Raw genomic sequence first — 16,322 nt, 5'->3', positions numbered from 1 at the left:
AATGTACTTTAAGACACCTACAAGAAGTGACGCAGATCTTTATTGGCATGTTCAAGAGCTAGAGGGCCTTGCACCATTGGACTGAAATATCCCCTCCCGTGCATTCTCCACTTACAGCTGTAAGAACCTGAATAACTTTAAAACCAGACACCATTCTCCCCAGAGCACTGGGCACGTAGAGCAGTCAGGCAATGAGGGGCCACCAGTGCTGCTGTAAATCATCTAATGGAAAGACACATTCCTGGGGACCTGTGTACAGCAGCTCTGGCTCACCTTGTGTGTGCGTCTGCATGTCCCGGGCCAGCTCCATCGGCAGCACAGAGTTTACAAGTGTTGAGATGACTGCAGCGTCCAAGTTGCACATGGCTCCAAAGCACTTCAACAGCAGCAGCCGTAATGGCACCCTGTGTTCCTGCAGAAGTAATTTATTAGATGAAACGATGTCCCAAATGAGGGCTTATACTCTAAGGCAGAGACATAACTGGCTAGAAGTTCCCACTGTTGGGAAGCCACAGACTCTCCCAGGGTGACTGTGCACCCAGAACCTCTACTAGCTTTTAACAACAGCACAGGAGTCATTTTACGGTAACATCCGCAACTGGGCTGGCTACAGGTTGTTGGCATATGCAGTCAGAGGGCATGTGGCAGCCAGTGCTCAGTTCTGAAATGCCCCACTTCATCCACTAAATATGATACAAATCAACAACCTATACCCATCCCCAGCAAACAGAGATTTAATTTGCTGGGTAGCCAGGATTCTCTGAGCACACTGAGGTTTTGCAAATGCTGCTCTGAAGGAAGTTTCCTGACAACCCAAAATTTGCAAACCCTCTTTAGCACGTGATGGTTAATGAACAGCATGGGAGCAGCTCCTCCACTGTGAACCTGTTGGGTTTGTGCTGGGAGCAGAGGGTATAAACCAGAAAGTTTTGGGACATGCAGGGATTCCAGCAAAGATGATGTTCAACCTGCAGTTCCCACGCAGCTCTGGTACTGGGGTAACCTTCATACTCCAGCCTCAGCCAACAACTCCAGGGTTCAGAGAACAGAAGTGAGCCAAGCTCTGGCACTGGGCATGACAGCAGCTGGGACTGGAGACCCAACTGCTCTCTATCTGGTCAGGCTTCCTGGAAATCCTGGTCAGAGGAGAGCAGGCAGTAAAAGCCAGCAGGCTCCATTATACCCAGCCTGCCTTCCCACTGCTCTCAGATATGCTACAGCCCCCTGATGCTGAGCTCTGGGTTCAGACACAGAAATGCCAGATGAAAGCTAAATGCCACAAGGCTTGATGTGCTGTAGCTGGGGACTTAGGGACAAGATGGGCTCAAGTTTCCAACCCCCCCAGAGTCCTACAACAGCACATTCCAGGAAGGAGAGGGGCAAAGCAACACTGCATAGGCGTTGAAGGCAAAACTTCCATTTCTTCCTCTGAATACTGATTTCCTTCCTCACTCCCAAGGCTTCTACTCACAACCTACTTTCCTAAGCAAAGCTATTCACTAATGCACAGGAGTGTATCAATTAAAAGAGGAGCAGTCACAGCCTGTCAGCTTTCCCAAGGCATCCTTGGAAATCCTTCCTCTAGATATTAGTGATGCCAATTCTGTCCCCCCATGGAGATAATAAAAGCAGCAAGCTTTACCCTTCACAGTGCTAGCTACCGCTTCGAAGTCTATACCATCCTCTCTCTGCTCTTCCGTACAACTTGCATGCATAGCATTGACATTAGCCAGCACACAAAAGGGAAGTGCTGCAACTCCATCTAGTTCACAGAACTGCCCTACGCAGGGGGAATGTCTCCCATACATTCATCATAGCAACCCTGCTCTATTGCATCTTCAGGGAAATCTGAAAAAGAGGTATTTGATGCATTCTCCCACCTTACCATCTGATAATATGCCACAAGGGACAGGACGGATTCAAACTCATTCTTCTTGCACATTTTCTTGCAAACTTCTGGGTCTGCATCTGTCTGGAAGAAGGAATGAACAGGTCAGCCCGGTGGCACAAAGCAGCAAGGTGCCTGCTGCAGGTACCTTGAGGGAGGCCAGCTGCTTTCAAATCTCAGTAGCCCCAGCCCAACCATCTCACAAAGAAATTGAAGGCAGAGCACAGACAGCTCGAGCACAGACTCGCCACCCTGCAGATTCTGCATCAAAGTGAATTCTTGAGATATGTCTCTGCCATACAACATGTCTTGGGCTGAAAACATCTAAAAAACCCATGACCTGAGCAGCACCCTGATGACTGCATCATGCAGTTACACAGGGCAGCTCCAGCACCGTTCCCATCCTGAGAAGTATTGTACATCTCCCACCCCTAAATTATGGGGGAATGGTTGCACAAAATCCACCTCTGCGTCACCCTGCAGGCCCACAGCGAGGCGGCACAGGCCGTAAGTTGAGTGACGAAGACACGGGCATTTATTACGCAAAAAAATATCTGTTCTGCTTCTGTCGGAACTGGAGAGGAATACAAAATAGGTGCCAGAGCAAACCCCACACCAGCACCTGTAACACAGACCACGTCACTGCACTGAGTGGCAGCTCCCATATCATCACAGTACACAGATGGGCTTGTACGTGCTAGCAACAGCATTGGGACAGTATTTCCCACTGCTGCTCACTATGGGGATGTACCTCTCCTGTACGCACAGATGTGGTGAGATACTTTATACTTTCTCACAAAAATAGCTTTAAAGCTCACTGTCAAGGCAACCAAAGAATTTTCTTTGCATTTAATGGGCCTCACCCCACAGGTACTTCCCAGCCACAGATGATGTTTTAAATGGAAGACATTTGAAATGGGCCTAGGAGTGCTACAACCTTCACAGCAGACTTCTAGGTTTTCTGTAGGAGGTTGGGTTTTTTTGGAGTTGAGGGCTTATATTCTCCTGTGATAGGTAAATACCACAGCTATAATGAAGAATGGCTCTATAACTCTTTTCAGAACAGCTTTGTAAGGTAAAATGCAAGGCAGCTCAAGAGCGCTGCAGACCCCACACAGGAGGGCAGGGCTTCACTTTGATGGTAAAGGATGCACAAGAAACCTATGCCCTCTAAAACAGCAGATCTGATAGCAACACAGGGGCGAAGGAGGTCAGAAAAAAGGAACTTCACCAGGGCTGTCTGCTCTGCTCTGCCTGTAAAGAAAGAAATTTACTCACCAGGATGCGAAGCAGCTCCTCCAGGTAGCAGCAGATGACGTTCTCATCCTCATAGAGCGCCCAGCTGCGCTGCTGAGCATCATCCTTGTGCCTGGCCAGATCTGCAAAGATCACCTCCAGCCGCTGCTCGTCGTGGCAGATCTGTCCCGAGGGCAGCCCCGCACTCAGATTCTGCACAATAGCAAAACCACTGGTTAGTGGGGTCCTGACAGCTAGCTGTTGTCTGGGTGCCTGTTTCCTCTAATCTTTGTCTCAGGACTGGCAGTTGACCTCATTCAGTCAAGAGCTGGCAGCAAAAAACCAGCAAGTTTAAGACATGTGCATTATTTCAGCTCTCATACTTTTGGGGCCTCTACCTGCCTCCTTTCCTTGCACGGCTAATGCAATGAATGAATTGAAGTAGGTGCCAGAACTGGTGCACAGTCAGAAAGTCTTTAAATCCAAGCTGCCACCATCCTGCTGAAGCATTAGCTGTCTTCTGAGGATGTTAATGGACCCAAGAAACCTCACTCAGACACAGCTATACCCCTTTTTTCTTATGGCATTTAGTAACCACCAGGACCGCTGCCAGGCAGCAGCTGAGCACAGCTGCAGGCTCACCCCCAGTAAAACAGATGTGTCCTGGACACCAAACCACCACACTGCACAACTGCCTCCAGGAAGCAGAAGTTCCCTTCACTGCCCCCTCCCTCCAACCTGAAAGGGACAGACCTTCCTTTAATCCTTGACTTGGGAGCAAACACTTGCATCGTACTCCACATGCCAACTGCTCAATACTACGTCTGCCATCTTCTGCAGCGAGGATGGAACCAATTCATCTTGGGCTGCTTTGGTTCTGCTTTCTTCCAAACAGCAGAACTCAACCACCGCTCACAGCAGCTCTGGAGCTTGTAGCTACGATGCAGATTAACTGCATACCTAACCCTTACCACAAATGCTTCACTCTTCAGTTGTCTTTCCTATACTTTCCTCTCCTTCGAGAAAGAGGGGAGTAGCCAGGCAGCAGTTAACCTGCCCCAACAGCTGCTGTGGTCTGCAGTTTAGGATAACTCTCTAGGACCTAAGGACATCATACGAACTACCTGTTTCCTGAAAGCAGGGCAAGAAGCGGGGACCAGCACATGGAACCAGGCTGATTACAGGTGATGAGCCCAGACACCATTAAGAGAGATAAAGACTAATTTGCAGAAGAACTTAAATTATATACAAAAGGGTTTGGCAGCAGTGACAACAAGCAGCAGGAGGTCAGCAAGGTGAAAGGGAACAGAGCTGAGAAATTCAAACAGAAAAAACCCACTGACTGAGACCAAGCGCTTAATTTTTAGATGAAGCTGTCTTGCAGCGTGCAGTGACAAGTCACATCATTCAGTGTGAAAAGGCCTTTACCACTACCAGCCAGGACACCCTGCTACTGCACACTGTCTTCTTCTGGAAACCTGGAGAAGACTTAGTCCTGTCCTGGTACAGCTACTTCCAACAGGCCGGCTGCACGGCCAGGGGCAGCAAGCCTTTAGAGCAGACCTTCACATTACAAGCAGAGCAGAATGATTTTGTACGGAGACACAAGCCCATGTTTTGTGTCAGTGGCAATGCACACACAGTCACACACCCACGACACGAGCAGCCAGCACCACGCAAGACTGCCAAGTGCAGGAGCGGCACCCTTCCTGCACACCTTCAGCCCTTTCTGGGAAAACCACTCCAGGTTTAACAGTAACGTCTTGTCTGCTTTATTAGAGACAACGTAGTTAGTAATTTGCTTTGGGGTATTTGGGGTATGAACTAATTAGGACTTCAATTCAATGCTTCAATTATATAATAAAGAAGTATTCTTCTTGTCGCTGCTCATTACATAATTTTTGTCAGGGAGGTAATGAAGGAAGGAGCATGCCGGTTTAACACAAGCCTCTGTACACTCTTAACATTTTGGGAAGCTGTGGATGGCCTAGCAGAAAACCAGGTAACCAGCTGTGAGAGAGGATGGCAGTTTTCAGGAGCTGAGCACAAACACAGGAGAATCTCCCACTGAATGGTGACGTATCACAGAAGCAAATACGGCAGTTAAGAGACTCGCTTGGTCTTGTCATCTCCTCTCTTTAGAAGGACCTACAACACTGCCTGTCCTCGTGCATCGCAGCTGCTTGGGAGAGGGTTCTCCATTTCTGTACCTTACTCACATCCTCCTTGCCAGAGCAGTGCAGGGCTGGTCCTACCTCAGTCCGCTGCTGGGACGTCTGTTTGGATGAGCATTTTAATGGGTACTCGTTTTAATGATCACTCTGTTCAGCCTCTTATCACTAATCTGCTTCCTCCAATCCTTCATCTGCAGCCCTTACAACTCCACTGAGCATCAAGCTCCTAATGGACTTGGATGAGATCAATCCATTAACAAGCTCTTCAATCCGACCAGTATAACTACACCACGCACTGTCTCAATGCACTCTCAGCACCATTCTCAGCCCTCCCACCACCAGGGTCAGGTCTCTGCTTATTAAGCATCTTGGCAGCTACTTCAACCTGCAGCCTCATCATATGGTCGTTTCCAGGAATCTGCTGGAGAGACCATAAGCAGGAGGGGGTTTAGGTATTTCTGACAATGCCACTTTGCATTATCTTGCTGTTTCAAATAGTTCCCTCCCCCCAACCCAGCAGAACAAACTGCTACAGGGATTTTGTTCCTTCTGAGCAGCCCCAAACCATTTTGGGAAACTCGGCACACGCATACTGCTCAGAGGTGGTCATGTCTGCCATGAAAACCCAGATGCTGTCCTGCTGAGTTCTTCCTCCCATTTTTTCCTTGCTTCCTCCCATGCCTCCCTCCCCACTACATCAGCAAGTGTGGTGTATCACTAGTGGCATGGGTATGTGCACCTACCAGCAGTTTCGATCCAGATGAGCACAGATCTGCCTTGGGTAAACCGTATAGCAGCTTTTTACACACATTTCAGGGGGACTGCTCTGGGAATTGCCCCTTTCTCTGGCCAGCAAACCACTCCTGCTACAGCACTATCTAAAAAAACCAGGCAGCTAACACTGCTCTCGGCACATGCAGACTGCCAGGTTCCTTGGCAGCTGCTAAACCAGATGAAACATGGTGCAAGAGAGACACCTGACTTCAGCTGAGCCAAGCTTCCCAGCGCAGGCCTTTCACACGCACTCTTTTGGCAGCAGCAGGTCTGCTCCTGGCTGGACACCCCAGGGACACAGCCCTGTCGCAGGGCCGGTCAGCTCTTCAGGGAGACAATGCCTGCCATGCACAGACCTGCGGTGTGGCATGGGAGAGAGGAGCGCTTGGCTTTCAACCACCACGTTAGCTATACTTCAGTAAGGTCTCTGTCGCCTTCGCTTTTCAGGTGTCCTGGCCATCTGCAGCCCATGCACATTTGCTCTGCAGATGTACGCAGCAGCAGCTCTCTCTGGATGAGCGTGGCCCATCTACAGCTGAACCGAGACGGCTGCGCGTGAAGACTCTGGCACAGACATTCATAAAGGCTCCTCTAGCAATTAGTGAGCAAAGGACTTGCCTAAGCATTAATGCATTCCTCCCACCCTCCAGATTCACTTTTGTTACAGTATTTCACTAAGGAGGAGCCCTACATAGGCATACTAACAGCCCAACCAAAGGACTCAGCCTTGAAAGCACTCACCCTGATGACCTTCACATTGTGCCAGGCGAGAAGGAGGACAAAGCTCCTGCAGGGAAAAAGCTAAGTCCCAGAGAAGCATTTGTATCTTTTCAAAAGCAATTCTCCTTTAAGCAAAGCCAAATCAATGAATGAACAGGAACTACACGCGAGAGGCAGCCCACATGGATTCAGGGGAAGCAGAGGGAGCTCGGCCACATTAGCCACGAGGTTTGCCAGGGTTCCTTGGGGACAACAGGCAGCCACCAGGCACTGGTGATGTACCCATGGGAGCAGGTCACAGCCCAGTACTACAAGGGAAACCCCCTCTGGAAATACATCACCTCCCACACCAACTTCCTAACTTGTTCCTCCACCTCCGACACATCCAAGAACCATTGGACCCCACCCAGCAGCCTGGGCTGATCTGTAAGAGCAAACTGAATTACACACCTTTGTCAGCAGTTTTCAAGCTTAAATTTAAGGCAACCCAGAGATGGGTCTGGGTCACAAGCGCAACAGAGCAATGCTAATTTAATAAAAAGAAGGTAAGTGATTTCTAAGCGCTCCCTCTCAAGGTGTAGCTAGCTTGTGTATTAGGCAATTTTGCTTGCCTCACACTCAGTTTAATAAATCCTCAAATCGACCTCCCTAGACAAGACTTCTATGGTACTACCCCCTCTCAAATAGGAGATAATTCAGCAGAGCTGAAGGCAATCATGTATCACCAATACATACTAATCCAAGTGATTCTCTAGATGCTTGAAAACCAGGCAGCACCTCTGTTATCTTTAGTTACATCCAAATTTCAAACGAGTTCCCATGAAAGCCAGCTCCAGGTTTAGACAGTCACTACGGCAATGCCTTTGAAAAGAGTTTTCATTTCCCTTTGTGCATCTTGCCCAGTCACCATGCCACTCATCAGGAACCAGCTCAAGGACAAGAAGAGGGGCCATTTCCAAGGCCAGGCCAAATCCTGACACAGGGAAGCCAACTCAGCACGTTTGCTCTTGCAGATTAGGCTTACCCAAGTAGTATGGTACCTCTAAAGCATCTTTCCTAAGTTGTGTGCACCTCAGTACCCTCCTTGTCTTTGCTGTTTCCCCAGCATAGCCTTATGTTACCTCTCTAAAAGCAGGAGCATGATGCTGTCCTGGCAGAAGCGTCTTTTGTTCTCTTGAAAACATGTGCCTGGGCAGACTCCACACTGGAGGAGTGGAAAGGTAAATAAGAGGGAAGTGCCACTGCAATTCAACCTTCATAAGGCACTGGGGACAGGAGTGAGGTAATGGATTCTGGAATTGATTTAGTAAACCAGTGATCTGACTTCAAAGTAAGAATGGAATAGGAATAAAAAGGATATAACTAATTAAAGAACGTGATACAAAAGGTTGAAGCAGGTGTATCTACTCGGAGCAGACCAAAGCTTTAAATCAAAGCTGATATGTCGCTCTGTTTTAGGGGGTGAAAGAAAAACCTTGAAAAATATGCAAAAGAAGAATTGACCACGTATTTGCATGGATTAGGGTGTGGAGGGATTTCAGAAGTTACAAATTAAAGAAAAAAAAGCCCCTGACCTAGAACTGATGACTCAGCAACAATTATACACAGAAACCCCTGAGATCGTGGAACGATTTTGTATAATGAACAACACAAAGTCAACAATAATAAATTGTACCATTAAACTACCCTAGTGAAGCTACAGCAGTACAGCCACCCCACAACTACTCAGGACTGCCCTTTCAACTGTTAGAACTGGTTTTCCACGCCAGGTGAAGAACCTCATCTGGGACCAGGCCCCTACATATCAGCAGAGCTACATCTTCTGTGTGGGACATTGAGGAAAAACGCACACCACAAGCACTGTGCAAGCTCACTTGGGCTCTCCTTCTGAAAGCAGTACCACTCAAGATAGGTATGATGAGGTATTATGAGATGGTACAGGACCTTCTGCATACAGTACCGGGCATTTTAAAGTCCCACGGATGTCCTAGATGACAGATATTGTATCAGTTATGAATACATCCATACTCGTCCCTGCAGCAGCATCAGAATTTCTTCTTGTCTTTTTCAGGCTGGTCTGCAGCAATGGCCATGAAATGGAGGTTTTCAAACAACCTCTGCAGAAACCTGGCACTAAATGACTTCTGTGGAATTAAGCTTATTGTATCCTGAGAACAGGTATTAAAGATAAAAATAATATTCAAATCTTGCTTAAGGTCCAAATAACAGAAAACTGAACTTAGTGTGTAAGTCAGAGCCAGAACATATGCTTGAAACAGCTAAATTTTTTTGCTGAATCTAGATCTCACATTGACACAGTATTGTTATTGAAGTAGGAAGCAATTAACTGTTGGGTTATGGCCACAAACTGAGACTTGATGATTGCTTGTAGGACCCTCTATACAGTGCAGACAGTTAACCAGATTACAATTTGGTCTACAATTTGAATGCCATTAGTTTTCCATATTCAAATGCCTCTGAACAGTTCATTATAATCTTGCCATTAGCAATGGAACTCCAATCTTAGATGTTTATATGAAGCATACTCCTCAGGGCTGTATTTAGCAAGTGGGAACTGAAATTTATTATCCATACAACTTTAGTGGAGGGCTGCCCAGGTGCACTTTGCCATTTCAATGACTGCTGCAAGAAGCATCCTTTTATTTCCCTCCTTGCGTGTCTGCCGCAGAGAAAGGAGGAATATATGATCGTTTTCGCATAAGGTTTATTTAGAACGAGCTCAAGATAATGCTCTTCTTCCAGTGGCTGAAAAACTCCTCTTCCATGGTCTTTAAAAAAAGCAGGGCTGAGGTGTGCGTTATGGAATAGAGAGGTTCACATCTACGGAAAACTAGTTTTCATCGCTTTGATGAAAGACCAGGCCAGACATATAGAAGTTTTGGGTGCTCCATCATCAAAAGAGAAAAAAATCCGTGCAGATTTATAGTATTCATAAGCATGCTGAATCTACAGAGGATGTGCACTACTGTAGAAGAAAACTAGTTTATACAATGCATTATTTATACAAGGTTTCTATACAGAAGCACTCATTGCAAAGGCTCAATTTTCCTCAGCTTCTATTTGTCACATTCATAACAGAAAATACCTCTTTAAAAAGTCACTATTCATTTCTTTCTCTGATTTTCTGCTGCCACAGTGGTTCTCCGTGAGCTTTCAGAATCAGTGGTCAACAACTCATGTCAGAGCTTTCTCAGCGTGCCTCAAGTCCTGCTGCATCCACTCCCACCGCTGCTTTGCCACCAGTGCTGTCCCTGGGACCTGGAAGGTTGTCATCTCCCACCTGATGTGCTCACGTGCTTCAATTCACTACCATCCATCTCAGGACCCTCTCCCCAAACTGCAGTCTCATCTGAGACACCCAGCCCTCCACCACAGCCTACCAGTGCTTCCCAGCACCAAGGGCCCTCTCAGCTGGTTTCACCTCTCACCCCCAGCTCCACACTCAAGGTTATGTCATACATCTGCAGCTCATTTGAGAAACAAACTCACCTGTTTTCCACTTTCCTGCTACAAGTACTTGGACCTGGTTTAAACCCCTGGTTCCCTTGGCTAGACATTTACGCCCATCTAGCACCTCTCCCCTCTCCTTTGGGATCGCACTGCACTTCTCATCCCAAATGTTCGGAGAGCTCATTGAGTTTCTAACACCTTCTGCCCGATGCTAGGACATGGTTTGCAGCAGCCCCCTGCCCAGCCCCGCGTGCACGTTACCTTACTCTCCACCACGGAGATGAGAATCTGCTCCATGATGCTGCTGGTTGCTGGGATGGAAGTCTGGATGTGGCCGATGACCACGCCAATGGCCACGCGGGACAGCTCATAGCTGAGGTGGGTGTTCCTGCGCACCAGCTCGATCAGTTCGGCACCTATCGTCTTGGGCACGGACGCTGCCAGACCACTGGGTTCTGGTGATGCTGGCTCCACTGCAGCTGCCTTCTTATCCTCCAGGCAGAGGGAGTTGAAGGCATCCAGGCTTGCAGGGGGGGCTGGGGCAGCTTTCTTCACCTGAGAAGCCTTCTCCCCATCCACAGTGTGGGACCTCTGGGTCCCCCCTTCAGCTGGTGGTGCTGGGGCAGCCCTCTTGGTCTGGGGAGATTTGCTGGCCCCATCCTTTGGGGAAGTCCCATAGCGGGAGTGGGCCACAGAGCCAGCATCCAAATTGCGGGTTATTGTGGTGTGGACGCTCCGGCTCGGGACAGGGGGTGGGGTGTTGGCAGGACTGGAGGTGGCTGTCGGGAGAGCGGTCTCTGACGCAGAAGAAGCGGTGTACAAGGTATCCAGGGATGTCGTGCTTATAGAGGAGGCACTAGAAGCTGACCCAGGGATAATTTCAACGGCGTCTGAAAGGGAACAATTAAAAATGCCTTAGCAACAGCATCAAAGGAAAAAAGAAAAAAACAAATTGCTACAGAGCAGTCCATTAAAAGGCTCATTGTGCATGCGACCAGAGCAGTTTAACTCCTCTTCCTGCCTCACTTATCTCAAAGCAAAATTGTACCAATTCTCTCTGGAGCATTCCCGCACAATCACCTCTTTAGAAAGGGGAAAACTACTCTATTGAGATGAATACCCTTCAAAGGGCTTAGTGTTTTACCCAGGGGAAGGGAGGGAGGGACAGGACTAAGGGACAGAAAAGTCTTTTCCCCCTGGCTTAACAAGGGCCTTTCTCTCCGTTCAGGATTTAAGCCCTCACTTTTGAATGATGGTGCCTGAGAATTGCAAGACACTGAAGGCTTCACACGCCAGCCCGCGCCTCCCTCTTGCACGCACCTCACCGACTGCACGCCATGGTTAACACCAACTGTGAGGGAAACATTTGGCTGACAACACCTCTAGTCTCTCCCTTTCAGCACTCTCCAACATTTGATGATGAGCCCTGCAGCCCTGCTAGCATCCACCACTTTCACAAGCCTCCACATTAGCTGCTCTACTGTATTTCTCCCCCTCCCCACCTCTAGTTTTGACTAGCTCTAGCAGTGGTAGCTGTCCCATCTTCTAAGGAAAAAAACCCACTGCAAGCAAAGAGATGTTAAGATTTTTCTTTCCTTTAACCTGGTCTAATATATAATTTTGGTAAACATTATCCATTAGTTTCTAGGGGACAGAAATGTATCCAAGTCCTTCCCTGACTATGAAAACAGTTACTTGGGCAAACACTGGGCTACCTTCATCCAGAGTTTCACGAGAGCAGCTGATGTTAGCACTGGAAGAGAAGGAGCGTGCCCCACAGGGAGCCCAGCTCCCAGGAAAGGCAGTTTCCCACACACCAAAGGAAGGACCAGTGGGACAGACACGGGAAACACCTTTGCTGCACCTCTGCAGGCAACTCCAACCCTTCCTGTGCCGTTGGTCCTGGGAGCCCTCCACTACTCCATCCACCACTCCACCCAAGGCAAGCACAAGCTAGGCAGAAAAACAGGGCCCTTCCCTCCCACAGGGGCTCAGCATTCCTCTTTTTTTCTCCTCCTCCTCCTCACAGAGGAGCATTCACAAGTCATAGTTTCCACCATGCTTCATTAATCAAGACAACGACTTGAACGAAACTGACCTTTGCAAACTCCCACTACCACAGTGAAGAATGGCTCAATACCATTAAGTACCATTAAGCAAGCTGGTGCCAGCCCCAAGTTTCAATGAAATACCTGCAGGTCAACAGCTCTGTCCTGCTCCTCACAAGGGGACATGAGTGGGCTTCAGATGGGCTGTGTCACTAACGGCATGACTGTCACAGCACAGGAAAGCACTTGGGCAAGCTGACAGCAACTCAGCAAGATGACCACTGCCTCTGCCAGCCCAACTGTGCCGAAGATGGAGAAGCTCCTGCCTTAGCCCCATGGTCCTGCTCTGCTCTGAAGTGCTCACGACCAGCAGATCCCCTGCCTGTGGGCAGCATATACACAGCCGTGTCCCTGTTATTATTTCTGCTCCTTACAGACACCAGCCACCGATTTTATGGAAATCCCATCTGAGCACTGTACAAAGAAAGTGCCTGACAGACTGGGAGCCAAAAGCAGACTTGGGCCTGTCCTAAAAACGCTACTGGTGAGCTCCCCCTGGTGAACTACCGCACTCTGCACTGCCAGGGAAAAATACCTCTGCCTTGCTGGGAGATGGCCATGGTGTCTGTGGGAGAAAAACACCCACAAGGATCTTAAATCACCAAGGTTGTGTGCTGGCCAGATTAGCCACGTGAGCAGGCATAGAGTTTGCTCCTTGGAGAGCACCACGTTTCCCAGGGCCACTGGCACCAGAGGACCAGGAGGATACCTGGCACCCATCCACAGATGCCAGGCTGCCCAGACCCTCCCAGATCAGAGAAGGCTTGAAGGAGCACTGGCCACCAGCTCATGATCATTAGCATTAAAACCTTTAGGAATTTAGGATATATATACATTTATAAGGCTATAAAACCTATAGGAATTTAGGATATATGTAAGGATGGTCTTCTAAGCACAAAGCAAAAGCATGCGGGCACCATGACTGTTACATCACCCAGTGTCTGTTTCGTGCCCGAGATCTGGAAAGTGGTTTGTCCTTACTTTTAACGGGAGCGGCAATCTGTGCATTCTTGCGTTTCTCTGGAGGTGGGGGGGTGATAGGAGCAGCACGCCGGGGCTGTGGTGGGATCTATAAGGAAAGATTTCAGAGCAATCAAAGGAGGTTGACAATAAAGACATTCTCTGTTATGAAACCTTTCTCGCGTGTGCGTGTGTAGATTTGTCCTTACATCTCTCTCATCATTCGGGCAAGTTTTCTCAGGAGGACAGATATTAATAGGCGGCTTCCAACAAGAACAAAGCAGGACTCAAGCCGGCTTCATCCCCTCCCTGTGACAGGCAAAGCAGCCCTTGTTTAATTGCTGTGTTCAGCAGCACACACATCGTGTAGACCTGTCAAGCATTTACTCCTCCTTTATTCCAAATGCGATCCCACACACTCACCGTGACTCCACATTACTCTCAATAGCTCCACAGAGGCTGCAAACAGAGTGCGTATTTAGACACTCTTCTGGAGAGATCCATTACATCAGCTACAAATACCCTTGCAGAAAGACAAAGCCAAAGACTGGAGACATGTAAATGCCTTTTCCATGCTTTCAGAGCTATTTCTGCTCATGCAGGGAGAAAACAGGGCTAGACCCTCTGTGCAGTCCTACACTACCTATAGCAAGACCCCCTGGGAAAAGCTTTTGCCAGGGAGCTGCATTAACTCTCCGCATCTGGGGTTTCTCCTGTAAGTCGCCTCTGCTAGGAATGCTGAGCCAGCAGCGTACGAGCCCCAGACCCAGATTCCTACACTCACCTTTTCCTTTCGGACCCAAACACCGTGATCACTGACATTGCTTTCACCCAGAATCACTCTGGTGAGGTGTAACCTCAGGGTTAACCTCTGATCAGTAGGATGCCGCTGAACACAGTGGCCAAGCTAGGTGGAAGCACATTGCATCAATACCCTAATCCTAACATCCCAGTGGCTCAGGGCCAGGAGACACGGTTCAGGGTCTTTGGACTTCTGCAATTCAAAGCTTGCTGCCTGAAACATGCCTCTGTTTTTATGGGGTATTGCAATCACTGCCTGCAGCAAAACTGTCCAGGGCAGCATGGGAAGGGAAAGGAGGTGATGGCCTGAACGTCTCAGGTAGCCCACGTTGAAGCCAGCTGGAATCTATAGTGACATTCAGGCTACCACACAGTGCCAATTTTCCAGGTTTGTTTAGCCCTGGAAGAGGAGTTCTGCTGTGATCTGTCAGTGCTGAACAGCCCTATAACGCCACACAGGGCACAGAGCACTGCCAGTCCCTGCAGTGAAAAACTGAGACAGGCCCCTGAAAGGTCTCTACCTTAAATAGCTCAGAACGAGGAGAATGAAAATTGTACTTTTTTCCCCCTGGATCCAGGAAGGGCAGAAACCTCCTCTGAAATGGGAGCAAAGATATTCCTGTAAATAAGACACCTTCAGGAGCCACCTCAAACGTTCAAGACTCTATGCCAAAAGCTGACAATACGGTGCTCACAGCCCATGTCTGGACCCTACCAGGCAAGTGAAGACACAGCAGTTTGCACAGCTTACAAAGACTTTAAAAAGGGATCTCTCAGTTCCTTTCTCCCACCCAACACCCAATACATCCAACCTTTTACTATGTCACATAACAAGTCACTTCTTTACAAGTGCCTTCAGCTGGTGGATTAGTAAGAGATACTGCTGCAGACTCCCAGCCTGAGCTCTTCTGCTCTTGTCAATCCACCCCACATTGTTCTCTGGGCAAAATGCTATATGATACTTGCATACAGCTTCAAAAATGATCCATGTCGGTCCAAAAAGAGACTGCACAGCTGAGAGAGGCCAAACAGATAAAGAGAGGTCTCTGCATCGCGTGGTTGGAAGGCTGGTCCCAAATCCGGAAAGCTCAGCTGTGCTAAAAGCAGAGCCCTCTCTGCAGAGTGATGGAGCTAACAGCACGAGTCAGAGCTGCTTGGCACGGCATGGCCACGATTACCGAAGCAGCGGGATTTAGCAGACAGGCAGGCTCAGAGCTTAGAGGAGCCGCATGACATTATTTGGAGATAGCTAGGGTTGGGTCATTCTGGAGTATCTCCATGGCTTCATTAGCCCTTCCAAATTTACCATGCAAATTTAACACAGCTATTACAGACTAGTGCTTAAATTAATAGATGTACAGCTAATGTTAGCTCAGAGCCCCGCCAGCCTCATTTAGATGGCCACGCACGCTGCAATGAGAACGTGAAGCATCACATGAATTTCCCCATGTTGATGCCTGCCCAAGCTGTGAGCCGCCACACGGTTAGGAGTCTCAAGGGGTAACTGATGGCCATCCCCTCCCTCCGCCCCACATCCCAGCCGCTGCATGGGGCCAAGAGGAGGATGTACAACACCAAAACCCCCCCATGGAAGTGGAGGAAAGGGGAGAAAACATCCACTGTCCAGCTGCCGTGGGGAAGGTGACCATGCAGGAGTCCCTGCAGCTCAGATCCCTCCTGCCCAGAGGGGAGAAAAGAGGAGGGACCTTACCAAGGGTCCAGAGAGAAGCACCTACACACATGTTGAAAGCCTCCCTTTCCCCAGGCCTCTACAAGGGGGCTGTGAACTTCCCCAAATCCATGGATTTTACACGTGCTTCCTCTCCTTCTCCAATTTGCAGGGACTGCTAGCAGAGGCTCTGCTCCCTGTGCTGCTTGAGATGAGCGCTGACTCAACCACAACACTCCCATCCCCTTCCCAGCCAGGCAGGCAGAGACCACCACCACTCCTTCAACTCCTTGGAATAACACTATTATAATAGGAACCTTTCAACAAAAAAACCAAAACAAAAAGCCAAACCAACAATCTCTTGCCCACCACCTCCTCTAGCCAAACTGCCAAGCCAGGCATCTGGTCTGCAGCAAAGGCTTCTGGAGACGAGCATCACAAACCCACTGAGCATGCACAAATGCAGCAGACTGTGACTAAAATACTCTGACAGCCCAACCTCCTCCCTTGGCAGCTGGTAT

The 16,322-nt window shown here is 48.8% G+C and overlaps 1 protein-coding gene across 3 annotated transcripts in view; it reads right to left on the bottom strand.

The window, feature by feature from the left end:
* NCKIPSD (NCK interacting protein with SH3 domain) overlaps positions 1 to 16,322 on the bottom strand; it is a 53,890-nt gene that overhangs the window by 12,680 nt on the left and 24,888 nt on the right. For all 3 annotated transcript variants that reach the window (XM_030043350.2, XM_030043351.2, XM_041118755.1), the window contains 5 exons: positions 13,353 to 13,440; positions 10,525 to 11,153; positions 3,167 to 3,337; positions 1,886 to 1,972; positions 274 to 412 (listed from right to left, as the gene is read on the bottom strand). In XM_030043350.2, the coding sequence (XP_029899210.1) occupies positions 274 to 412; positions 1,886 to 1,972; positions 3,167 to 3,337; positions 10,525 to 11,153; positions 13,353 to 13,440 (1,114 nt within the window). The remainder of the gene's footprint in view (positions 1 to 273; positions 413 to 1,885; positions 1,973 to 3,166; positions 3,338 to 10,524; positions 11,154 to 13,352; positions 13,441 to 16,322) is intronic.

This window comes from Aquila chrysaetos, chromosome 20, assembly GCF_900496995.4.
Source record: "Aquila chrysaetos chrysaetos chromosome 20, bAquChr1.4, whole genome shotgun sequence".
Classification (NCBI taxonomy): domain Eukaryota; kingdom Metazoa; phylum Chordata; class Aves; order Accipitriformes; family Accipitridae; genus Aquila; species Aquila chrysaetos.
This window is presented reverse-complemented; position numbering and strand designations above follow the sequence as displayed.